This window comes from Palaemon carinicauda, chromosome 18 (assembly GCF_036898095.1).
Source record: "Palaemon carinicauda isolate YSFRI2023 chromosome 18, ASM3689809v2, whole genome shotgun sequence".
In the NCBI taxonomy this organism is placed as follows: Eukaryota; Metazoa; Arthropoda; class Malacostraca; order Decapoda; family Palaemonidae; genus Palaemon; species Palaemon carinicauda.
The window spans coordinates 21875797-21903634 of NC_090742.1; the positions used below are offsets into that span (position 1 = coordinate 21875797).

General features: G+C 37.4%; 1 protein-coding gene across 1 annotated transcript in view; it reads right to left on the bottom strand.

Moving 5' to 3' along the window:
* The window catches only part of LOC137657699 (alpha-mannosidase 2C1-like), a 45155-nt gene that overhangs the window by 12935 nt on the left and 4382 nt on the right, over positions 1–27838 (bottom strand). Inside the window, exons 4-15 of the mRNA XM_068392107.1 lie at positions 26863–27004; positions 24994–25189; positions 24287–24488; positions 22158–22415; positions 19595–19743; positions 9179–9334; positions 7854–8087; positions 7540–7709; positions 6832–7038; positions 5671–5909; positions 4953–5257; positions 1585–1760 (exon numbers count right to left, since the gene is read on the bottom strand). Of these exons, the coding sequence (XP_068248208.1) occupies positions 1585–1760; positions 4953–5257; positions 5671–5909; positions 6832–7038; positions 7540–7709; positions 7854–8087; positions 9179–9334; positions 19595–19743; positions 22158–22415; positions 24287–24488; positions 24994–25189; positions 26863–27004 (2434 nt within the window). The remainder of the gene's footprint in view (positions 1–1584; positions 1761–4952; positions 5258–5670; positions 5910–6831; positions 7039–7539; positions 7710–7853; positions 8088–9178; positions 9335–19594; positions 19744–22157; positions 22416–24286; positions 24489–24993; positions 25190–26862; positions 27005–27838) is intronic.

Here is a 27838-nt window from a genome sequence, read left to right on the forward strand (position 1 = left end):
CAATCAATAGGCCCTTATAATACAGGTTGATCATGTGGCCTTTCTTTGGCAAGATAAAGCTAGACTTTGAGGATAAATACAATCCAATATTAGTGCTATTTTATCCATGCCTTTCAGTTGTGCACTCAATGCTCTGACAGTAGGATTTTTTGAGGGACCCTGGATTTTGGACAAATAAATAAGTACTGGCTCCAGGGCCTCTGGCCTCCTCCTTCATATTGAAAGTACACTACAGCATCTATTTCCAAAAGAGGCCAGGTCTCATCCATATGGAAAACTTGTTCATGCAAAAAACCCCCTTTATCAATGGTGGTCTAAAACGCATTGTTTATGTACTCATCAGTAACCAGTTTGTGTGCAGAAGCAGCTTATCCATGCAGGAATATACTTTTCAGGTTGCACCTCCTTTGAAATTTGTCAAAAAAGCCCTTGCTGGCATTATTTGGTTAGTTTGGTGGGAAATGTTGCAGATGATCCAGGTTCTGGACAAACATCCATAAACTTGTCAAAGATCTGCCTGGCCTTCTAGTGTATGGTGTTGGCATCCAATGTAATGTTCTTCCTACAGTCACAAATCCAGAGGACTAATGTAGATTCCATCTTTATGATTGCCTTATTGGGGGACGTTACCACAATTTTCGTAGTCTTATTGAAAGGGACATTTGCTGTCCTCTTTAACTGTGCCTCCTGCTGCCAAACACCAGCATATGGCATTTTATCCTTGGCATATGAGCTTTTCTTACTGAGCAAGGTTTCGTTGCTGACATGAGCTTATGCTTTAAAATTTGTTTATGAAGTCAGAAATTACATACAGAGGAAAATGCAATTTATTTATTTCAAAGCAATGAGTTATGGAATGCTTTACTAATATTACAGACCATCTTATGTAGAAAGTAGTCTCTGACCTGGAATTGTGTAGCAACATACACCAGAAGGAAATTTTCAACTCGCTGGAATATATAGATATAGGGGACGAGTTTTATACATCTAGTAAGAGGAAGGGATTTGTAGATGGAACAGTACTAAATATGGTAGGTGGGAATAGGACACTTGATCACCTAATTGCTCACCAGTCTGTTTTCCCTTTAGGACAGGGACAAGAAAGTGGGGTGGGTTTGAGACAGGATTATTAAAAAATTACTTGGGTTCCAATTCTAAGAAAAGCAAAATCATCCCACAGATTTGTGATATATTCCTAAGAGGAACAATTACTCATCATCTATGTGAAAACACTCCTTAAACAGGAGGTACTGACAATGAACAGCTTAGTATATTCATTCCTACCTTTTGTCCTCTAGTTTCAAGCCCTTTGTAGCCTATTACTTTACATCCATTTCTGGTTTCTTTTTCATATCTTACTGTCCAACCTCTTAAGTTTAACCTCACAGAGCAAATGTGTGGTTTTCCCCTATTTGCATCTTGGCGCTTAATGACCCGCAAAGTTCTGCCGAGTGCTAAGACCCAAAAACTGTTTATAAGGATGATACCAAAAATGTTCATGATGATGATTATACAGAATTTGCATTTTGCAATATTCATTCATGAAAAGTATGAAAAAAAAAAAAAATACCGAACACAACTTACCTCTGTGAGGCATAACAGCATACTTGAAGAAATGATCTTTCATGTCTGCTGTGTAATCAGGAGCTTTAGGAGATCGTAACAGGGAGAGGGATACTTGATGACCACGAGCCATCCAACCATACTTGCTCTCATTCAGAACAGCAAAACCCCAGTCAGGTTCAGAAATATCAGCCCACCTAATCGGGAAAAAAATCAAAGTAATGCAGTACTACTATACATGAGTGCCAAAACACTAATATAAACTATACCATTATCATTAATTTAGCTAATTGTCATTCATTTATAATCAGGTCTTTATACAGTACATTTATGACAACTAAGAGTCCTCTGTTTGCCTCATATCAGAACTTTGTTCTACTTCCTCTTTTTTATGTAATTTGATACATACATATACCAAAGGCACTTCCCCCAATTTTGGGGGGTAGCCGACATCAACAAAGAAACAAAACAAAAACAAAACAAAAAAGGGGACCTCTACTCTCTACGTTCCTCCAGCCTAACCAGGGACTCAGCCGAGTTCAGCTGGTACTGCTAGGGTGCCACAGCCCAACCTCTCACATTTCCACCACAGATGAAGCTTCATACTGCTGAGTCCCCTACTGCTGCTACCTCCGCGGTCATCTAAGGCACCGGAGGAAGCAGCAGGGCCTACCGGAACTGCGTCACAATCGCTTGCCATTCATTCCTATTTCTAGCACGCTCTCTTGCCTCTCTCACATCTATCCTCCTATCACTGTATATAATTTCTGAGAAATCTTGTTACATGTATACTGTATGTAATAACTTTGGCATTCTCATTTTCATTATTTTGTTAATATATCCAGATTTATCTACATAAATTCTATTAATGCACTGATCATATAATTAGTCCTACTGCTTTTACCAATAAAAATACAAATGAAAATTTCTATATTGAAATCATATGTCAGTCTTTATTCCTTTCCACATTTTAAGTATGGGAGCTTTAATAGATTCTTTCCTCATTATTCAATAACCCTGGATGTTATCTTTATCAAAAAACTTGCTCTACTTGCAATTGTTGTTTTTATAATATACTTATAATCATACTTATTTTAAGTTTTCTGACTATACTACTACTTCAGTATTTTGATTCCCCTTTAATAAGCTTGACATACCTTTTAGGGTGTTTATTTTTCAGCTATAACTAAGACCAAATACTCAATGCATATGAGAATGAATTAAAGTTTTCTTATTCCAAGAATGAAACTGTTTGTTTCATCTGAAAAAGAATTAGAGAGTATCAAACAGCTCTAATAATGAATAGTAACATCCTATCTCATTTTTAGGAAGAGATGTTACTGGGATTAATTTTGAGAGGAGATTTTCCTCCGCCTCTAGATATCTCTAAGTTATATCCATTTTTAATTTAGGAGCAGATAAAAATAAAACATTTAGAAGTTATTTGCACTTTTCTTGGGAAAGCAATTACCGTGAGTGGACACTGACCAAATGCCTCATAGTCTAAGATTAGAAGAGATTGTGCTGCATTACATAATTCTCTTGAAAATCTCCTCAGCTTTGCACTGCAGATGCTAGTAAAGGGTCTTGGTAGCATACCTTAAACAATAATTTCACCCACTATTTAGTAACCTATTTTACATACCTTCACACTTCCTTTTTTCCACCTTGCTCTCCCCCAACCAATGAACTCTTAATTCATAGTACAACAGTAGTTTTCCCCAAAGGTATACTTTAGTATTACCTCAGCCTTGAATGGCCTCTTCAACCAAAGTGCTGGGCCATAAGGCTTAAATTTCATGAATTATCATTATCATAAATATTTTCTTGAAGGTGAATTAGAAGAAAAAAAACAAGTAGTCCCCTTCAAATATGTCTATAAATAAGTGGAAGATCATTCCTTTGAAGGTCAAAAGATCATGAAAAAGAAATCCTTATCTGAGGGAAAAAAAATCCCAATGTTTAGCTTGTGACAAGATTCAATAAACTTTCATTAAATTCACTCTGATGAGTTAAAGACCAAGGACGCAGTTGATATTGTTATTGTGCCTAACCAAGAGTTCAAAGTAGCTAAATATCCACTAATGCTTCAATTTTTACAGCTGACTTAACGACCATGAGAAAAGCCTAACAACTTTAGAACAAAACAAAATCTCAAGAGATCTTATTATTTTTTCAGCTTCCTTTTGTATCATTAATTACAATATCACATGCAACCCTTCTGAAAATCTAGAATAACTCTGCTTGCTTAAGTCCCATTAAAAGTAAGTCCTGCTCCGCTGAATGCCGGGCAAAGCTGGTAATAAGGCGGACATGAGTCTTTTTGTAGTTTATTCATGACATATTTGTTTTTGATGTTGTTAATAGTTTATATATGGCATGTCTGTTTTGTCGTTGTTACTTATTTTAGAATGATTTATTGTTAATTTGTTCTCTTCATTTATTTATTTCCTTTTTTCCTTTCTTCACTGGGCTGTTTTTCCCTGTTGGAGCCCCTGGGCTTATAGCATCTTGCTTTTCCAACTAGGGTTGTAGCTTGGATCATACATACATATACCAAAGGCACTTCCCCCAATTTTGGGGGGTAGCCGACATCAACAAGAAACAAAACAAAAACAAAACAAAAAAGGGGACCTCTACTCTCTACGTTCCTCCAGCCTAATCAGGGACTCAGCCGAGTTCAGCTGGTACTGCTAGGGTGCCACAGCCCAACCTCCCACATTTCCACCACAGATGAAGCTTCATACTGCTGAGTCCCCTACTGCTGCTACCTCCACGGTCATCTAAGGCACCGGAGGAAGCAGCAGGGCCTACCGGAACTGCGTCACAATCGCTCGCCATTCACTCTTATTTCTAGCACGCTCTCTTGCCTCTCTCACATCTATCCTCCTATCACCCAGATAGTAATAATAATAATAAAGAGCTTTTCTTGAAGCTCTCCTACATTGCCTTCAAGTCCTCCCTTTCTTATTCTAAAATATATTTTTTCTTAATTCTATGTTGATATTGTACAATCTTAGTATAATTTTAGCACAGTACAACATGTCTTTAGTTTGTGTACATACTGTAGATGAAGACAAAGTTTTTCTTCTATTAAAAAGTTTTTGTGAGCATTCATATAAAATTTGTATATAACATAACTTCAATCTGATTTTCTCTTTCATTCAATGCATTTTTACTCTCTGGTTATTGTATATTTATGGTATGTTCATTGTTGAGAGCTGTGTACCTCTTTTTAACAAGAAATTCAGTCATGTTAAAGAATCCTACACAGTGTTCCTGCAAAGAAGCAACATGGAAATATTTCCTTTCTTAGTGAAAGTCCTACGAATCAAATTTTACACTGAAATGCTAGTTTTATAATGGGTTATTATACGTAAAGTACTTACTTGTGTCCACAGACTTCATATCTGGCAGTATCCCATGAAGTATTCATATGAGTAGGCCTTTGCAAATGACCAAACTGAATATCAAAATTTGCTTTGTTGGTCTGAATATTTGTATCAAAAACTGTCTTGAGGATCTTGTGGTCCTCATGCCAGGAGACAGAAGTGCTGAAGGTGAGGTAAGCAGCAGCAGCAGCAAGTTCTATGTCTTGAGTAAATGAAGATTTCCCGAATTCAACACCCCATCGGAGTTTCACCAGAAGTGGGCCACTCTCCACAACTGTTACAGGTGTAATTGTGTATTTGCTCTGTGAAAAAAAAATGTATAATTACTGTATACATATCTGGTTAAAAAAAAAAATATTTAGATAAATACTTTAACTCACCCTCCTGTTAAAGCTAAAATATGAGAAATCTTTGATAAAAAATTATTCTGCGAGTTTAACTTCAAGATTCACACTGTTTTATTTTCCACGCTCATTAATTACTGTACTTTACAAAACCAAAATAAAAAAAATATATACTGTATATTTCTTTTATCTAGAATGAAGCTTCATTGTAATTCAGAGTATGTTTTGACTATTCTCAATGTTTTTAAATTTCTATATTCCCAATGGTCAAGATCTTTGCTATTGAAAAATTTGCAAGTACAGTATACATATTATCTATGAATAAACTACCATGTGATATTGGAACAGAGATTGACAAAAAATAAACTTACATCTTTGGCATTGATAACTTCTGGAGTTTCTAGATGATAGTCCATGACATCCCATGCATCCCAATAAAGAGGCTCATCGTCAAAGATTGTAATTTGATTCCCAGCTAATTGTGTACCATCTCCATGACGGAAAACATCACGGTCATCTCCAGAAACTTTTAGACTAATCAGCTGTCCCGTGGAGGTAATTTCAGCTTGCACAAAACCATTGTCCAGTACAAATACTTCATTTACTTCATCTGTGAAAGACAATATATAAGAAAATTCAGACCAACTAATATACCAGTACTGTACTTTAGATCAGGGAGTTCTCAAAGTGGGGTCCGCGGACCTCCGGGGATTCGTGGGACTTTAACAGGGGGTTCGCAAAATTTAACGAATTTAACAGTGAAAGTTTTTAAACACTTAGTCTTTGGATTGTACATTATTTGAATTGTTGTCCTATGTTTTGATATCAGAATTACTAAGTAAAGATGGAATTTTATGTATTTCTTAGTCAGTGTGTATATATTTACAGCTTTCCATGATTGTTTATATTATGCAGTGTGTATGTATGTGTGTGTAAACTTTGTGTCGAATAAATTTTTCATTTGCGTGTTTATCTGTCCATATGACCTATATGGATATCAAATTGTGAAAAACCAGCATAATATTGATTTTATTTTTGGTAAAACATGTGAAGGGATCCTCAGTTTATTTTCTGTTATAAAAGGGGTCCTTTGTTGAAAAAAGTTGGAGAACCCTTGCCTTAGATAGCACAGTACTGTATATTCTTTATTCTGTTTATTAAAAGTTGAAGCAAAGCCTTCATTGGACACTATCATTTCTCATCTCAGTTACTGCATCATTTCTTGTTTGCTCTCACTGAGATGGGTAAGTAATCCAGAGATATGACATTAAAGCATTAACTTCCATTATTTTCCATTTGTAGTACTTTACAGCATTTCTAGATGATAAAAAAAAAAATAATTTGGAGTTTAAAACTCCTCTCTAACTAAAATGTTTCCATCAGACCATACACATTTTTAACATATAATGCTCACAGGAATTCAATCTACCGCTACTTTACTCTCTACTAACCTCTGTTTTGGGCTTAATAAGATTCCAGTTTCCTTGATAAAGTAGAACAGAATGGAAGAAATTAATCTGTCACATACTTACTGACAGTTACAGGGAAGGGAGGCGTTCCTGCTAAAACCAGTGCATAGCCCATAGGAGGAGCAGAAACTAAGACATACTCTTCAGCACCACCTTCTGTTTTTTGGGTGTTAGATCCAGGTTTCACAGCTCCAGCAGTCACCTTAATCACCTCATCCCTCGGCCATTGTAAACTATTTATCACCACTTGTGATTTTGTCCCAATATCTCCTGCAGTATGAAAAAAAAAAGTTTAAGTACAAAATACATACTTCACACTAAATAATACTAATTTAACGGTAATTAGCAAGGTCTTCAGGATATAAGATCTTGTACTGGGGCTTGCGAGACCATTCACCACCGAGATATAACGGAGGGGAAAACTCTTGACTTGCACTCTTACGTAAAAGTTAAGAAAGTTGTAGTGCAAGATAGATGGATGGAAGCTGGATTAGAGGTATATCAGAGAGCTAAATAGTGAGTGCAGATAACTGAAGGGATACTGCAAAGACCTTTAATAAAAGGAAAAAAAGCTTATCATAAATAAGTTAAAAAAAATATAAAGTTTATTGGATAGAAGAACTCACAAAATAAATAATAAGATATCTTATTTTTTGTATTTATCATATAAAATTGTGGTAAATATTCATAAAACTTTACATCACATTTGTTATACGGTATGTCTCCATTTGAAGGCTAAAACATGGAATTGCTTCCTGGTTCTTTTCATACCAAATATTGCCTTAATGGCTTCATCTCTGACGGTTGCAGCAACTAACAGTGCCTCATTGTATAGCTCTTCAGCTTGAGGGTATACAATTTCAATTGAAGACCCTGGTATTACATCATGGAACTGGTTGAGAAGCACTTTCTTCCAGCTTATTTCCAGGTCTGTCAGTGATCTGGAAAGATAATCATAAGAAATTTACATTACTATTTTAACATATGATTATGCTTTTTACCAAGGGATCTGAAACTTTATTAAAAGCATATATCCATCTGTTACTAGATATTTGTGAAACACAAGTTGATTGATATTAACTTACTGTTTAAGTAATGGCAAAGTAGCTGAAATTCCAAGCAAACCAATGGCCATTGACAGATAGAATTCTGCATCTCTCAAGGCAAATTCTACCTTACGACACAATCTCTTCATGGCAGCTTGTGTTGTGTATGTTCCATTGTGAAGTTCAAGGAATAACTCTCCTACCCATCGGCAAAAGTTGTGTTGTTGTGATTCTAACCTCTCAAACATCTGATCTGGAGTCATCATCTCCATCCTGGTAGACAATAATTACTGTACTAAAATCCTAACAACAACTGCTGAATTATAATTTTAATTACTTAATTATCATGAGCTAAGGCTACTCAATTGTTGTTAGCTTTCAATTTTAGGACAAAGCTCCTGCAAAAAATATTAAGTGTAAAGCTGTATATCAGATCAAGAACAGTTTGTAGTCCCAGTGAATGATCAACATGGTTATCAGTAAGAGTACATAATTACAAATAGTAGTAGTAGGTTGGCCAGGGCACCAGCCACCCGTTGAGATACTACCGCTAGAGAGTTATGGGGTCCTTTGACTGACCACAGTACTACATTGGATCCTTCTCTCTGGTTACAGTTCATTTTTCCTTTGCCTACACACACACACACACACCAAATAGTCTGGCATATTCTTACATATTCTCCTGTGTCCTCATACACTAGACAACACTGAGATTACCAAATAATTCTTCTTCACCTAAAGGGTTACTGCACTGTAATTGTTCAGAGGCCACTTTCCTCTTTGTAAGGGTAGAAGGTACTCTTTAGCTATGGTAAGCAGCTCTTCTAGGAGAAGGTCACCCCAAAATCAAACCATTGTTCTCTATTCTTGGGTAGTGTCATACCCTCTGTCCCATGGTCTTCCACTGTCTTGAGTTAGTGTTCTCTTGCTTGAGGGTACACTCGGGCACATTAACTTAATTTTCTTCTTATTTTGTTAAAATTTTCAGTTTACATAGAAGATATTTATTCTAATGTTACTGTTTTTAAAACATTTAATTTTTCCTTGTTTCCTTTCCTCAATGGGCTATTTTCCCTGTTGGAGCCCTTGCAAGGGCTTATAGCATCCTGTTTTTCCAACTAGGGTTGTAGCTTAGCAAGTAATGATAATAATAATACAACAGTCATACAGTAGTTATAAAATTGATGGAAAACCACATAAAACTATAATCATAAAATCCCTTCATGCAAAAGAGACTAGAAAAGGTAAGCTCTGGTTGGTTCTAGTATGCATATATTGACTTTGGATGATTTAAGACTGTGTAAATTTAAATGGTCAGAGTAAACAGGAATTATAGCTTTGAAAAACAAAAAATTTATATTCACTTTGGGCAACCATCAGTGTCAGCTAATCTCCTGCGTCTTTCCATCATTTCCTGAGTTGGGCCTCCACCTCCATCACCATAACCGAAAAGAAAAGCGGAAATTCCTGCTCTGCCCTTGTCTTGCAAGTTTTCCTGAGTCCAAATGGCCTCATCAACCCTGCAAAACAAGTTAATACCTACATAAAAAAACCACTATTAGCATTTCACAGGAACAAAAGGTAACCTTCACACTAAATTATTGGTCACTACACTCTACTTAAAATACAAGTAATTTATGAAAAAAAATACAGTACTAGTTTTATCACAACACCAAGTGCAGTAACATCAGCAACTAAAGTGGAATTCCTTGATATAGTCAAAGAAGCCTAAATAAAAAGTGGTTAAACTAATCTACGGAAATGCAATTTGGGTCCTGAAATAATGTGTTAAACCTTTAATGAATGTACAATATTGTATACTGTAATAGGTTAATGTATGACAAAATTTCTTAGATGAGAAAAATAGTAGCAATTGACAAATGATGAGGATTGTGGCATTTACTTTACTTAAACACACACTGTATTTACTGTACTAGTTAATTTACAAAGGCTTTGTAAATTTATCAAGTTCCCATTTGATCACTTTAGTGTCGTCCAGTATCATTCTGATTTCCACGACTTTCTCAAATATAATACTGTACATGCATGGTGTATTTATTTCTATGAACCTTCCCAGGCATTCTTAGTGCTTCTCTCTAAAAGCTGGTTAATGACAACATCTACCCTGAAGCAAAAAAATTTGTTTTCTTTCCTTGTAACACTCCTGCCTCCCTAATATAGTTCTAGGATTGTATGGTGGTGTATGGCAATACTACCATTTGGGAAAGCCATATATCCCTTGTCTTTGTTTCCTTGTTGTTGCATTTGGGGATGTCTTCTTCTAGCTTAACTTTAAGTGAAGGTTGTTCAAGGGATTCATTGCTGGGTGATAATGATCCTTATTCTCTTTTGTCATGTGCCAGGGACAACAGTGTGATAGGAATAAATGTTATGGGGAATATACTGTAGTTCCATCACAGTACTTCTTATGAAGGATGGTTTTCAGTTAGTAGCTGCCCTTGTACAAGATTAAAGTTGTAAAATAAAATTCACCTTTCAGAACACCAGGCTAGTTGATTACCATGGAAGTGAGGTTGCTGATGTTGTGCCAGTTATTACCAAGCTAACGGGGATTAACAGCAATGAGCTTCATAAGCTCCTTGCTAATTTTCCTATGTTTGTAGAATATCAAAAGGCCAGTGAGCCTTATGGCAAAGACAGTGATCCTAGCCTAACCTATCTCATTTTGATTCCTTGGCTAACTCCTTAAGTAGTGCCTAGCAAGCCTCACTTTCCCAGATTATTTCAGGTTCTTTTATTACAAAACCCTCACATTTCTATGATCTGGTCAGCTGTATACAACCATAGGATTCCAACATAAAACATTGAGCTGGCACTATGAATCCTAATTCACTTTTGGAGACATCTTCTTGTGACTGTAGTCAAGCTGAAAACTGAAGGGAAGGTGGAAAAAAATGGTTGTTGTAAATCAATATCTGGGGGAACTTGTGCATAAATATTTGGAAACTCTTAATTGGTTAAAAAGGCCAGGTAATTATTACGTTAAACAAAAACAGAATAGCTGGCAAAAGCAAATAGAAACAATGCATGCCAATAACACACCACCAGTCTCCTAAATGTAAACAATGAACTTGAAGTTAGAAATACAGTAGACTTCACATTTTAATTAACCGATATGTAAGTCATTATGGCCCAACCATCATTAAACGTATAAGAGAAATGATATTTTCAATTTAAAATAAATTTTTGAATATACTTACCCGGTGAATATATATATAGCTTACGTCTCCGACGGTCGACAGATTCCAAAAACTCGCGAGCGATCGCCATGAAGGTTGCTGGGTGTGCCCACCAGCGCCGACTATCGGCCAGATACCGCAAATACTTCTCCACAAGTTCAGTTCTTCTCAGTCTGTAGGGTCTCTATCGGGGAGGAAGGGAGGGCCTTCAATTATATATATTCACCGGGTAAGTATATTAAAAAATTTATTTTAAATAGAAAATATCATTTTTAAATATTAAACTTAGCCGGTGAATATATATATATGTATATATAGCTGATTCACACCCATGGTGGTGGGTAGAGACCAGTATTAAAACAATAAAGGCATATATGCTCAAGAGTTTTTGACAAATATTCAAAAAACAAACTTAAGTATAGGTACCTAATAAGGAAGCTGACTCTGATGATTACTCTGCCTCATTAGTCCGCTATCCTTACGAAGCCCAGCGATCCTCTCAGGATGCTGAAAGACTCCCAGGAGCTGTTATAATCAGGGTGAACACCCCTACAACAGGACCTCATCAATACCCTTAATCTGGGCGCTCTCAAGAAACAATATTTTGACCACCCGCCAAATCAAAAGATTGCGGAAGACTTCTTAGTCTCCACATACAACCCAAAACAAGATTAAAAACTTCAAGAGAAGATTAAAAAGGATATTGGGATTAAGGTAATGTAGTGGTAGAACCTTCACCCACTACTGCACTCGCTGCTACGAATGGTCCCAACGTGTAGCAGTCCTCATAAAGAGTCTGGACATCTTTCAAGTAATATGAAGCGAACACCGACTTGCTTCTCCAAAAGGTCGCGTCCATAATACTTCTAAGGGATCTATTTTGCTTAAACGCTACTGAAGTTGCTACTGCTCTAACTTCATGAGCCTTAACTTTAAGCAAATTACGATACTTCTCACTTAAATGAGAGTGCGCCTCTCTAATTAACAGTCTAATAAAATAAGACAACGCATTCTTCGACATAGGCAAAGAGGGCTTTTTAGCGGAGCACCATAAAGCCTCTGAAAAACCTCGCAGCGGTTTAGTTCTAGTTAAATAAAATTTAAGAGCTCTAACGGGGCACAGCACTCTTTCAACTTCATTCCCAACAATCTCAGATAGACTGGGAAGTTCAAACGATTTAGGCCATGGACGAGACGGAAGTTCATTTTTGGCCAAAAAACCAAGCTGAAGAGAGCATACTTTATTAGCGGAGAAGCCGATATTCTTGCCAAAAGCATGTATCTCACTAACCCTTTTCGCAGAAGCCAAGCTCACCAAGAAAAGTCTTGAGGGTAAGATCCTTCAGGGAGGCCAAATTTAATGGCTCAAACCTGTCTGACATAAGGAACTGCAGGACCACGTCCAAGTTCCAAGCAGGAGTAGAAATATGACGCTCCTTGGAAGTCTCGAAAGACTTAAGAAGGTCTTGAAGATCTTTGTTATTAGATAGATCCAAATTTCTATGCCTGAAAACAGAAGCTAACATGCTTCTGTAGCCTTTAATGGTAGATGCAGAAAGGGAGCGATCATTTCTCAGATAAAGCAGAAAACCTGCAATCTGCGCTACAGAGGTACTGGAAGAGGATATAGAGGAGGACTTACACCTGTCTCTAAATACCTCCCATTTAGATTGATAAATCCTGATGGTAGAGGATCTTCTAGCCCTTGCGATCGCTCTAGCTGCCTCCTTCGAAAACCCTCGAGCTCTAGAGAGTCTTTCGATAGTCTGAAGGCAGTTAGACGAGGCTTTGATGAAATCTCTTTACGTGAGGCTGACGCAGGAGATCCATCCGCAACGGTAGACTTCTTGGAATGTCTACCAGCCATAGAAGTACCCCTGTGAACCACTCTCTCGCGGACCAGAGGGGAGCAACCAACGTCAACCTGGTCCCTTCGTGAGAAGCGAACTTCTGAAGCACCTTGTTTAGGATCTTGAACGGTGAAAAGGCATAGATGTCTATGTGAGACCAGTCCAGAAAGAAAGCGTCTATGTGGGCCGCCTCTGGATCTTGGACAGGAGAGCAATAAGTCGGGAGCCTCTTTGTCAAAGAGGTCGCAAAGAGATCGATGGTGGGTCCACCCCATGTCATCCATAGTCTCTCGCACACATCCTTGTGCAGCGTCCACTCCGTTGGAATCACCTGTCCTCTTCGGCTGAGACAGTCTGCTAAGACATTCAACTCCCCTTGGACGAATCTCGTCAAATGAGAGATGTTTCGATCTTTTGACCAAGTGAGAAGGTCCCTTGCAATGACAAAAAGGGAGTGGGAGTGAGTGCCTCCTTGCTTCGAGATGTATGCCAAGGCCGTGGTATTGTCTGCATTCACCTCCACTACTTTGTTTCGAACCAGACTCTCGAAACTCCTTAATGCTAGATGGACTGCTAAAAGCTCTTTGCAGTTTATGTGAAGACTCTTCTGGTCTGCGGACCAAAGACCCGAGCATTCCAGATTGTCCAGAGTCGCTCCCCCACCCAAATCCGATGCGTCTGAAAACAACACATGGTTTGGGTTCTTGATTGCAAGAGAAAGACCTTCCCGAAGTCTTATGTTGCTGTCCCACCAAGCTAGGCAGGTCTTGACTGAATAGGAGATTGGAATTGAGATCGTCTCTAAGCCCTTCTCCTTGTTCCAATGGTGGTTTGGGTGAAACTGGAAAGGGCGCAGGTTGAGTCTCCCTAGAGAGATAAACTGCTCCAGCGACGAAAGAGTCCCTAGGAGACTCATCCAAACTCTCACAGAGCAACTGCTTTACTCTTGCAAGAGACGGACTTTTAGCAAAGCCTGCTCCGTCCTGGTGGAAGACAGAAAAGCCCGAAAAACTCGACTCCGTATCTCCATCCCCAAATAAAGAATGGTCTGGGACGGAATCAGTTGCGACTTCTCCATGTTCACTAGGAGACCTAACTCTTTGGTCAGGTCCAAAGTCCATTTGAGGTCCTCCAGACAGCGATGAAGGGACGACGCCCTGAGTAACCAGTCGTCCAAATAAAAGGAGGCTCTGATCCCCGACAAATGTAGAAACTTTGCTACATTTCGCATGAGCCTTGTAAAAATAAGAGGAGCAGGGCTGAGGCCGAAGCACAGTGCTCGGAATTGATACACCACCTTCCTGTACACAAACCTCAGATAATGTTGAGAGTTTGGATGTATCGGAATGTGGAAGTACGCATCCTGCAGGTCGAGAGAGACCATCCAGTCGCCCTCTCTTACCGCTGCTAAAACAGATTTTGTGGTCTCCAAGGTGAATTTTGTTTTTACAACAAACACGTTGAGAGCACTTACATCCAGCACTGGCCTCCAACCTCCTGTGTTCTTCGGAACCAGGAAGAGACGGTTGTAAAAACCTGGGGATTGAAGGTCCGAGACTTTCACCACAACAGAGAAACTTGATGATGTAACGCCTGTCTCTTTGTCTCCTCTCGATACCTGGGAGAGAGGTCTATCGGAATTCTCACTAGCGGAGGTCTTCGTACAAAAGGAATTTTGTAACCCTCCTTCAGCAACAAAACAGACTCCCGGTCTGCACCCCTCTTCTCTCAGGCCTGCCAGAAGTTCGTCAATCTGGCCCCTACGCTGTCTGAAGACGTGGGCAGTCAGACTCTGCAACGCGAGGATTTGGATCCTCTCTTCTTACCTCGTTTGCTATCGGAACCAGAACTTCCCCAACTGGGGGCTCTGCCACGAAAAGGCGGGATAAACCTTGCCGCTGGCGTGTCAAACTTGGGTCTGCTCACATGAGAAGAAGAAGGCAAAACCTTACAAGCAGTCTTGGCCACTAAATCGTGAGTGTCCTTCTGAACAAGAGATGCCGCGATATCTTTAATAAGATGTTGAGGGAACAAAGTCGAAGATAAGGGAGCAAAAAGAAGTTCTGACTTCTGAAAGGGAGTAACCCCTACAGAAAGAAAAGAACACAGAGCTTCTCTTTTCTTAAGAACTCCTGCTGTGAACGTAGCCACCAGTTCATTAGAGCCATCCCTTATTGCCTTGTCCATGCAAGACATTATCTGAATAGAGACATCATTGTACGATGAAGAGACCTTCTTACCTAAGGCTCCCAGGGACCAATCCAAAAAATTAAAAACCTCGAATGCACGGAAAATTCCTTTAAGGAGATGATCCAGCTCTGTGGAGGACCAGCAAACCTTCGAGCGTCTCATGGCTAGACAACGAGGAGAGTCTACAAGGCTTGAGAAGTCTCCCTGGGCAGAGGCAGGAACTTCCAAGCCGAGAACTTCTCCCGTGTCATACCAGATGCTCGCACAAGAAACCAATTTGAAAGGGGGAAAGGCAAAAGAAGACTTCCCTAAACTTCTTCTGGTTACTAACCAGTCTCTCAACAAACGCAAGGCTCTCTTAGAAGAGCGAGAGAGAACCAACTTCATAAACGACAGAGTCGATGAAGTCATGCCTAAAGTAAATTCAGACGGCGGCGAACGTGGAGCCGCAGTAACAAAATGATCGGGAAAAACATCCCTAAAGATAAGCATAATCTTTTTAAAGTCAAGGGATTGCTGGACAACCCTAGGCTCCTCCCCATCTGATTGGATCCCCAAAGGAACATTAGCTGGAAGGGGATCATCAACTTCCTCATCCTAAGGAACATCACCCGACAAAGGTAAAGTCTTGCGACCCGGGGAAAACCCAGCATGCCGAGGTGGCAAAGCTTGACAGGCTACATCAACATGCAAAGGAGCCACAGCAAAAGTCAAGGGGACGACGTCACGTCGAGACTGCAAAGACTGATGGTCTTGAGGTTGAGAGTCAAAACGAGATTGCGGCAACTGACGGTCGACATCACGTCGGGACAACGGCGTCGGCCGATGAACGTCATGTCGGGACTGCGGCGACTGCAGCTCAAAGTCACGCTCCGACTGCGGAAACTGAAATTCAACGTCACGTGACTGACGAGAAACACGATCTGAATCACGTTTAACCGCACAGCTGACATTAGCGATAATGTCAGAACGACGAGACAAATCTCGCTTAGGAGGTTGAAGACCTGAATCACGCTTTCCGGAATGACGAACCGCAAGCAAAGGTTCCTTACAAACCGGGACATGATCGTAAACTTCCATTAAGGATGACAGTTTTAACTGCATGCCTTGTAAGACACTTAACTTAGGGTCAACAGGACTCAAAACGGATCGTGACGTCGGCAACGTCTGCGCATGCAAGTCATCGCACCGAACGGGACCCTCGAATTCAACGTCACGTTTGCGCTTAACAGGAGAACAATCGTCCGATGACTGAATACGGTCGGAGCTGTCCCAATGACTACAGCCAGGACACTGGACCTGTCCTGAAGGGACTGACTTGCGCTTCAACGGTCTTGAAACCTTACACCAAGGTTTCTTAAGAGACGAATCATCGGAAGACGAGGAGAACTTCGTCTCTCCTGTCTTATGGTAAGCACGTGCTTGAAGAGCAACGTCTGATACCTTTGAGGGAACGTCTGTTCGTTGGTTTACACCTCTCACTCCCTTAGGTCCTACGACATTCCTTCTCCCTGGGGTAGGGGAGCTTGAAAGAGGTCTCGGACTAGGCAAGCGACAAGCACGAACAGACGAACCCTCCGGCAAAACACTAAACACATTTGTTGCACTTTTCACTTTATCACTTTGACCCTTTAAAATTTTAACGTCGGACATAAGCCGATTTCTGTCCGAGGCCAACGATTCGACCTTCTCACCCAACGCTTGAATGGCCAATAACATATCACGCATAGAAGGTTCATTAGTGCCAATAGGGGGTTCTGAAACTACCACTACAAGAGAAGGATTAGGTTCAGGGGCATGGGAAGAGAAAAAATCTAGAGATCTAGAAGAGCTTCTTCTAACCCTATCTCTTTCGAGTTTCCGAGTATATTTATCATACTCCAACCACTCGAATTCAGATAAAACAATACATTCCTCACATCGATCCCCTAACTGACAAGATTTACCTCGGCAATTAACACAAATAGTATGAGGATCAATGGAAGCTTTAGGAAGATGTTTATTACAGTCTTTCGCACATTTACGATAGACAGAAAGGTCAGCCATTGTGAAAATTTCAAAGAAAATCCAAAAAGAAAGCCAAGTTCAGCAACAATAATAATAAAAAAAAGGGATTTAAGAGTTTTATCGAAGATAACCAACGCAGCGAAAGCAATAAAACCATGAACAAGTACTTCACCAATCGGTAGAAACTTGAGGTTAAGCGCGAGCGGAACCACCGACAGAGAAGAACTGAACTTGTGGAGAAGTATATGCGGTATCTGGCTGATAGTCGGCGCTGGTGGGCACACCCAGCAACCTTCATGGCGATCGCTCGCGAGTTTTTGGAATCTGTCGACCGTCGGAGACGTAAGCTATATATATATTCACCGGCTAAGTTTAATATTTAAAAAAATACTATACTAGTCAGCACCCATCTATTTCTTATAGCAAATTCCAGTTTTACTAGTAATTAAGCAGTAAGTTCATGTATTTGTGTCTCAGAGGTAAAGAAAATTGATGCAATATATACAAACATTCATACTGCTTCTTTTAAATAGTTGCTATATGAATGCAGTGAGGCAATTATGCTGAATGTTACAACTTTATATTAAAAGAGAGAGACAATGGTGGCAAGTTCAATGCATGCACGGAACTTAATTATCCTCACTGAAATTGAGGATTGTAGATATAAAGTTGGGTTTTTTTTATTGGTGTTTTCATTCTGATATAAAGTGAAACTTTGAAGGTGTAGTGGCTAATCAATAAGATTAGTATTAAGGTTAGTTTAAAGTATTATTGAAGGAAAATCTGTATTATTCCAAGTGAATGTATGTTTGTAGACAGTTGAATAAAGTTGAGAATAAGTAGAGTTATGTTCGACTCTAGATCATATTGGCTCAAACCCACTACAGCTGTATTTAATGAGTAGAAAATCGATTTAATTACTTCTATATTGGGTCCCTTATTAGGTCTAGATAGGATTGATCATGTGGTAGCTCTGAGGTCTATTTCATTAAGGAATTCTTAGTCTCCTTACCATTCAGTGGCAACTTTTCAAGATTCTGTTTCTATCCCCCTACGGAGTCTTCAAAACAATACTAGGCCTTTGGAATTTTGCCATAACAGAAGACTCCTTGATATAACAGAACACAATAGCGTTCCTTTCCTAGAGATCCTGGTATGGAGAAAACTCTCCCATTTTCAGCAGAATAGGTACACACTTCACCCTGATCATTGGGTCCTAAGCCTATGCATAGTAAAAGAAGGGTATCAAATTTCTCTATCCTTCAATCTTCCTTGTCAAAGAAATCTCTTCTATTTACAGTTTATCAAAAAAAAAAAATCAGTGAGAGCTCATCTTTTGAACAGAGACAACAAAACATATAAAGAAACATTGTGGAGGAGGTTCCCAGAGTTTTACAAGTGGTTCCTACTACCCAAAATGGAGAGAAGTCTTACCCATGGGGTAGTACAGTATTGAAATAAAATGCCGTATATTTTAAATAATACAATAGAAGGGCAAGGTTATTGCAAGGAAAGAAAATAGCAGGAATTTTGTTTAGTTTTAGGGTAGATGTTGAAATTTAACTAGATTAGTAAGGGAGAAGTAATATGAATACCAGAGGAGTATATAAGTAACTAATTCTATTACCAAAATTTAATTTTTCTTTAATTTTTACTATTTTCTATGCAATTATATAGTCTTATATTATTGCTTTATGTTGACTACAGAAGTTTAATACTGTACTGAAAAATAGGAGCCAAACAGCTGCTTTCATGCTAATAAGGCCCACAGAAATGAGGTATGGAAAATGAGGTCACTAAGCATCATTTGACATACCCGGTACATCTAAAAAGGGATTTTGACGAAGGAAAAATCTATTTCTGGGAAGAGACCTGTGACGCCCGGTGAAAAGAAGTCCTTCTTTACACTTTTCAAATATAAATCTTCCAAATATACTAGAGAAAGATAAAAGCATGGAATGCAGAGGTTACTACCCTCGCGCGATCACCTTGTGGGTGTCGTGTATACAACAGAGGCGTGTGAAAACCACTATTCACAGGCTGTCTTCCATTTAGATAATCCCTTCATCAAAGGGGAGGGCCGTGACAGGCCCTAGAGAACACAGTTGGACTACCCCACCGACACCTACTACACATACCCGGTACATCTAAAATAGACGAAAGCTATGAACAGAACTTTAGGGAGAAATTGCCTCCCTAGTTTAGAGGGCTCTCTCCCACCTTCCAATCAGTTATATAATAGGTTTTTATGTAAATGCAACCATATGTAATTTGCCATGCTATAGCCAGTACAGTACCAAATAATCTGATGAATCTCTTAACCTACTTTTCTATGACTGCCTTCCCTTTCTCTAAGTTTCTTATTATTATTACTTTTAATTTAATACTATATCAGACAATACAATATACATAAGCCATATATTGCTCTTAATACTACTAAATGGTTCACCCTAAAAAAGTTATATCTATATATAGATATATATATATCATTATTAACTACCACTTGCAATCACCAAAATACACGTAAACTTACGTCAGATTCATATGGTATGAATCTCCTGGAGGGAAATGAGCTAGAACAGTGCTTCCATCTATGCCCTCCCACACGAAGTTGTGATGGGGAAATTTATTCACCAAGCTCCAACTCATCTTCTGAGTCAAGAACCGTTCCAAGCCAACATGCTTCAAAAGAATGAATTCATATTCTGTTAATATACACTTCACAAATACAAAGAAGAAATACTATTTTATTACATTCACTGAAAAAAATTGGAAAGCAGAGTTCAAAATTGTTAATATGATAATTTTTAGTCCCTTATTTCTTTTGGGTTTTGCAGTCTAGCTTAATACCAACTGCTCAAACTTATTACTTCTTTCATGCATAAGTTGAGAGAATAAGCTACACAAGGTCATTATCTATCCCAACCTAAAGGAAAGTGAAAAGTATGGGTTTGAAGCTTGCAGAAATTAATATGTTGTAGAATGGAATCAGGGCAATACTTTCAGTTTGGCTAAAGACAGAAAAGTTACTATATTAAGAAGATTATAAATATACGCAATTCACAAAGTAAATGTATTATGGATAAAAGTTTAAGAACAGAAAAAATCTCAGAGGAAGGTTACCCAAAACTGGAGCAAATATAACATTCTTTAATTTGCAGTTCCCTAGCTATACAAATTTGAGTCCTTTGATATAGGGATACATCTTCAGCAGTGCTGGGGCGACTATTGAATCGTTAACAAAATAAAGCAGTTGGTTAACAACCGGTGGAACAAAGGAGAAGCCCATTCCACACACCTGCCTACTGTTGTCTTCAGACCTACGTCTGATTGGGGCGGAAATCTAATTTAAAATACTACGGATTGTATGGCTAGGAAAAATTTAAATTACTGTACATTTAAAATTTGAATTTTTGTTCCTATACATATATGTGTTACTCTATGGACACGAGTCATGGTATGTCAATGAAACAATCTCCAATAGATTTAGTAGATTTGAGAATAAAGCCTTCAAAAGAATATTGGGAGTTAAATTGCAGGACAGAATTAGAAATGAAACTATAGGAGAAACTGTACAAAAAGTACTCCGACATGTAAGTCTGCAGCATCAGATGTTAAAACAGTATATAAGGGTTTTAGTAGCTGCATCCCCTAGAAACCACGAACAACAAACAGGTGAGCCAAATGTGTTACCTTTGACAGGAGGCATACTAAATACCATGAGGGAGCTGGGAGTACTATACAACTATTGAGCATCCACATCAGGATCCATAGAAAAGGGGTCCAAGAGTCTTAGGGAAAAGTCCATAAGGTTCAGAGAGACAAAGGTGGCCCAATACCCTCCAACTCACAATCAGTTCTAGGTGTGGCAACAGGTAAACCGGAGGTCTACAGTCAGGGCTTGGATTTTGAGTTCTTATATGAGGTGCTAGAGGCATACTCTGACATAAGTCGCATCAGTAAGCAAACAGCCTCAAGCCTGAACAAACAGTGTCTGGGCACTTTCTTCTTGTTTCTGCTTAGGACAGTGAAAAGGCTGCGGCACTCGCACAAGGCACGTCAAGTTGCCCTCAGGCAGCACTAAAGTAATCTGACATGACACCAGGTAAATTCGTGCCAATTTACATGGAGAGACATGTTCGAGAAGGTTCCAGACAAAGACAGGTATTCAAGACAGACAGACAACACGAATTATCTGAAACTTTTCTACTCTTGTTGATGCAGAGAACAGAGAGTCTTAACGATACCCTCCTCAGGTTAGCAGTAGGCACGTGAGCCATAGCCCGGAAGACATGAACCCTGGGAACCAAGTAAGAGGATAGGCAAGACTATACTGTACTAAGCTTCCTTTGAGCATTAACCAATTCCCTGATGAGGAGGGAGACATACAATACAGAGGAGCCTTTTCTTCTCCAATTTTCTTGCCGAAGCAGATAAGATATATAGTCTTGATGGGAAGACCCAATGATGTCTTCCCCAGGTTAGCAGGAGGGGATCAGAAAGGTGGAAACGAACGCATACTCCTTTACCTGGATTGTGAAAGGTCTTGATCCCTGGAGGGAGCGTTACTTTCTACCACTATATTCAAAGTATTTGCCATACAGCACCAGGTTCACACCCTTGCTGATCGAGCCTTAGGGAAACAGATGCTGGATGAGCTCCATAACCCCCTCCTAGAGGAGAATGGGGCTTCAAGGGTAGCGGATACCCTACAAAGTGAAGATCAAAACACACAAGTTTAAATAAATGCAACATAATAAGAGGCAGTCTGAGTTTATAAAGAAAACCATTCTTGCAGACTCACGAGTAAATTTCTATTGATGGCCATGCATATGCATAGTAGATAGATAAATATGTGTAAATATAGGGATCTGATTATAAATACAGTATCTCCTCCCAGGGAAGTTGGCTAATCAAATTACTAGAGTAAATTTGTATAAAACTGTACCTTTCAAATTAGTATCATATCAACAGAAATTTTAAGTTAATTTTAAACTAAATATGTAAATCTTGGCAATTTTCTAAATCGTAAAATTAAAATTTTTCATCATCATACACTTTGTCAATGTATTTAGACAAATATTTATTATATTAACCTTCATAAGTCCTGGGATTTGTGCTGAGTAACCAAATGTATCAGGAAGCCAAAACTCCTTGCAGGTCATACCCAATTCTTCTCGGTAAAATTTCTGCCCATAAAAGAATTGTCTGACGAATGACTCCCCACTGGGAATGTTCCCATCCATCTCAATCCACGTTGATCCTACTGGCAAAAATTTTCCCGCTGCCACTTGTGCCTTCACCCTCTCGTACAATTCTGGGTAGTACTCTTTACACCAAGCCCATTGCTGTGCCTTTTAAGATGAGATCATAAAAAAAACCTAGTAACTACAATATTATTTTTTAGTTTAGCATTTTAAACAAACACTTTTCCAGATCTTCCTAGGATGAAACAAGATATTAGACATATCTACTGTTTATTCATATCCATTTTCTAAAGACTGAAAAGACAAAATTCTAAAAGCAGTTAATAAATTTAAAATATCTACTCTACAGATATACTTGGTAAGTAATAAAACAAGACATGTATTCTCTTAATTTTCCAAAATATCACTTTTCAATAATTGACTATCAAAAGATAATAAATTGATTTGTTCTAATAAGCAAGCATAACATGAATTACAGTGGGCTATAATCAAAATAAAAGGTAAATTTTTTGTTTTATAGACAAAATCCTGTTTTAACTACATCCCATGCTAGTTGAATAGGTTTCAATTAAAAAATCATTAATTATCAAAAGTAAACCAGTTGTCAGAATTTTCAGATTGGGAGAATTAACCGTATCTCTCTCCTGCAAAATCACTTTATTTCTTTACTTTGTCCACAAATCAGGACAAATTTTAAAGAAGAAAGAGAAACAGAACAAGAAATTACTGTTTTCTTGTAATATAACAGGTGTATTTTAAGAATGTTACATGGTTACTTAAATGGGAAACAGTTTTCCTCTAAACTTAGCTGTCCCATCCAATCAATCAGAGATTACGGTACCATCAAACCTCTGCAACTGCTATATTAGGGTTTTTTCAAGAACAGTAGCCATTGCTGTCAATTGACTATATGAGTATGAAATCTGGACTTACAGTAGATGGGTTGTTATAATTTACAAACTTATGGATATGAGATTTGATTACGACCAGATGTCTTTTGGTTATTATGAAAATGTACCAGGGTACTGTGCAGACAATAACACATTAAACACATAAGGTTTGTTGTTAATGTGATTACACCAATACTCACACCTACATTAAATATGCGGTTACAAAAATGATTACAATTAATACAACTAAGTTAAAATTCATATAAAATATAAAATCTGATTTTGTAAAGGCATAAACTCAAGATGTATATTGAAACATACTTGTTAATACCATGACAATGTCCACAGGTATTAAAACTGTTTCTTAACATATTAGTGACCGGATACTATTGTACATCCATCCAGTAACATTGAATTACAAAAAATAAATTCTTACTGTATTTAAAGAAGAGTAAACTTTTACCTATGGACATGTTTAGTCTAAAGTAAAAGAAAAGGTCTAATAAAATTATACAAACATACTGTACCTTCTAAATAATTTTTTAATCAAACCTATTACTTTAATTATCATTATTAGTCATCATAAAAACACTTTCCAGCATCAGCCTCTAGACTACACATGCAGTCTTCTAGTTTTCAAGGTGATTTTAAGAATCCAGATGTGTATGCACCCCTTAACCCTTTTACCCCCAGGCTATTTGGAAATTTCCAACCCTTAACCCCCAGGGGTATATATTTTTTCCCCAGCACATTTTGCAGTATATATTTTTTTAAAATTGCTCTACCAGCCTTAATTTTTGTCATAGAGAGGTCAGGTTGGTCTCATTCTCTTGGAAAATGCCTGAATTTTCTCAAAAAATTATCAAAAATATGAAAAAACAAATTTTTATAGCATTTTTTTGCAAGGACGTACCGGTACGTCCATGGGGGGTAAAGGGATGGCTTTTGTGAAACATACCAGTACGTCCTTTGGGGGTAAAAGGGATAATCTATAGACCTTGTATGCACTAGCCCAAGGAGATTACGAGATAATCTTTATTTGTACCGTTTAAGCAATAGCTTTGTATTGAAAAGAAAATATTCTATCAAAAGTCCCCCTTAAACAAAAAATTAAAAAGGAAAGCTCACCTGTGATGCTACAAAAATATGTTCGGGGTAATTTTCCATGATTTTCAACTGAGAGGAAAAGCTTCTAGCTACTTTTCTTTTGGTTTCAGAGTATGGCCACAACCATGCAGTATCTAAGTGGCAGTTTCCTATGGCTGCTAGTGTGTGACAACGTGCCCCATTTCCTTTGGCAAAATACTGTTCAGCCAAGGCTATGGCACCACTAAAATACAATCAACATATTTAAAATTATTTCTATATATTATATAATACTGTATATATTATAAATACAGTGTACTTTATATATAATATATATATATATATATATATATATATATATATATATATATATATATATATATATATATATATATATATATATATACATATATGTATATATATACATATATGTATATATACACATATATGTATATATATATATATATATATATATATATATATATATATATATATATATATATACATATATGTATATATACACATATATGTATATATATATATATATATATATATATATATATATATATATATATATATATATATATATATATATATATATTCATACACTACACATTAGTACTGTCATGCTACTTGAAAATGTTTGAAAGAGCACGCTCAAGCTTGTCATTTCTTAACAATACTTTAAGAGTAAAAGAAATTAGGATAGGGGCTTATAACACCACAAGTACAAGGGAACCACACTGTACCTGTCATCACCGGCTATGATGCTGTTCACCATCTGGTTTGCAGTATACATAGCTTGGTATCCTCTATGGTCTGGAATCAATTCATTTGCTAGCTGATATAATACTTCTAGGTCATGAGTTAGCTGATAAACATTTGAGTCTAGCAAGGCAATTTCAGCTAGAGTTAAGGTAAACATCATGTCAGGATCTGGAGGGTCTGGAAATAAAATAAGTGGCATAATGATATTGCACTAATGATATACAAGAAGCAAAGCAATACAAAACTAACGTTCTCAGTATGACTTTGACAAGAATGTCACTAAAGCAGAATGAATGAATGAATGATTTAAAGTTTTCAGGCATCCTGACATCTAAGGTCATTGACGCCGGTAACATTTAATTTATGTATACAAAAATAAAAAATGAAATAAAATAAAAAATTAAAGGGTATTCAATTAAAATCATAAAAATTGAATGTCATAAAAGTTAAATATTTTTCAGAAGACCTGCTTCAAAAGCACCAAACAAAAACAAAGAAGTTATACCATATACTTGTGGATCCTGAGACCACATATGACAAGCATTCTACAGAAGCATTGACTGTAGATGGGTATTGCATGAACTCATAGTACCATTATTCATTCAGCTAGTAATTTTACTTCATAACACAGGGGCTAGATCGAAAATAACTCTTCTAGGAAAAGGACACTCCAAAATCAAACCATTGTTCTCTAGTCTTGGGTAGTGCTGTAACCTCTGTACCATGGTCTTCCACTGTCTTTGGTTAGAGTTTTTCTTGCTTGAGGGTACACTCGGGCACACTATTCTATCTAATTTCTCTTCCTCTTGTTTTGTTAAAGTTTATATAGTTTATATAGATATTTATTTTAATGTTACTCTTAAGATGTTTTATTTTTCATTGTTTCCTTTCCTCACTGGGCTATTTTCCCTGTTGGAGCCCCTGGGCTTATAGCATTCTGTTTTTCCAACTAGGGTTGTAGCTTAGCAAGTAATAATAATAATAATAATAATAATAATAATAATAATAATAATAATAATAATAATAATAATAATAATAATGTGCAGCATTTCAAAAAATAGATAAATATTAGTACAGTACATCATTGAACACCTAAGGAATCCTTACTGTTTACCATACAGATGGGCAGTTACACTACTTGTCCTAATTGAACAAGGACACACTAATTCAGTGATTTTAACTAGCTTCCAGCCTGTCATAAAGCTAAAAAATTCAAAACTAAACAAAAACTAGAGGGGCACTCAGTAGAGCGCAGACCTCCGCCACGGCAGCTTATTTCTTGACCCGGACCCTAAATCTTTGACCTAGGACTTTTGAAAGCTGAATCACTTTCACGTTTCAACATAGCAATTAATCCCTAAAAGTATCACTAATCTATGAGAAAAATTGGGACCTTCGCCATGGCAGCTTGTTTCTCGACCTTGATCTTAGACCTAGGACTTTAAAAAATTGAATCATTCCACGTATCAACATAAAAATGAATCCCTGAAAGTTTCACTACTCTATGAGTAAAATTGTGGACAGGAAGTTGTTCACACAGACAAACAAATGGACAAACAGGGGCAGAAACATAACCTCCTCTCCAACTTCGCTGGCTGAGGTATAAAAAAAAAAAAAAAGTTTTTCATAATTCTATAAATGCCATAATCCTAAATGCTGAGGTAAATCTTTAATCCCCTGTGTAATTTAGATAAGAGTATCAAGATTCATGGCCAAAATATATTGTTAGCTAGAAGTAAACAAAAACTGAACCATTTGAATGCTAATTTAAAAAAAAAAGATTCCAATATCAAAATTTTACAATAATTTTCTTATGAGGAGTACACGGTAATTATCAACAAATAACTCACCAATCTGATCCCCAGAGTAAGCACCAAGAAGTTTATTGGCTGCCATTTCAATATAAAAGACCTGAGGGCCAGCCTGACCTTCATAGCTCCTAGTTATGGTGTAATAAGACCTTTTAGCAACAGGATCTCCTGTAGATAATCCCTGCAAAAATACATGTTATAAGGTAATGTCCCTCACAACCTTGTTCTCTCTCTAGCCCTCAAATATACTGATACTCCTATTTAATTTCAAATACACTAGACTATCACTCAGACCATCTTGACTAAAAATTCACTTTACTACAATATTTATTGGGGGTAAACTTAACAGTTTCCAGTTTCCACAACACTTTTTAGGATTACATGGAATATCACAACATTATTAAAAGTACTTAGATGCTTATACCACTTGAAATGCAGTTTAATCTATTGGATCTATCTCTTTAACTACTGTTCTTGGGAATTTAGTTTGACAGCTGTGTGATGCACTCAAGTGTAAAGGCATCCAACACAGTTGAAATAGTTTATTTATGTATTATAGTATGTATGATGTAGGTATGTATATAGAGTATGTATGTATGTATGTATGTACTAGTTTCAACTTTCAAATATTCCGCATAAATTGTTTTACAGAATTGTGTATTTTTTCATTTCATCATAGGATTCGATCTCATTTATGATTCAATTTATCCAGTTTAGAACAATATCCTGTTATAACTACACCTGAATGCGTTGCATAAAAGATAAAAATTCTCTTATAAGAAAGTATATTCTTCCCCACATTAATTCTAAATACATTCTAGCATGCCCTTATTACAAAGGTATTAAACAAACAATGCCAATCATATGAAAGGTATTAAACAAACAATGCCAATCATATGAAAGGTATTAAACAACCAATGCCTATCATATGAAAGGTATTAAACAAACAATGCCTATCATATGAAAGGTATTAAACAAACAATGCCTATCATATGAAAGGTATTAAACAAACAAT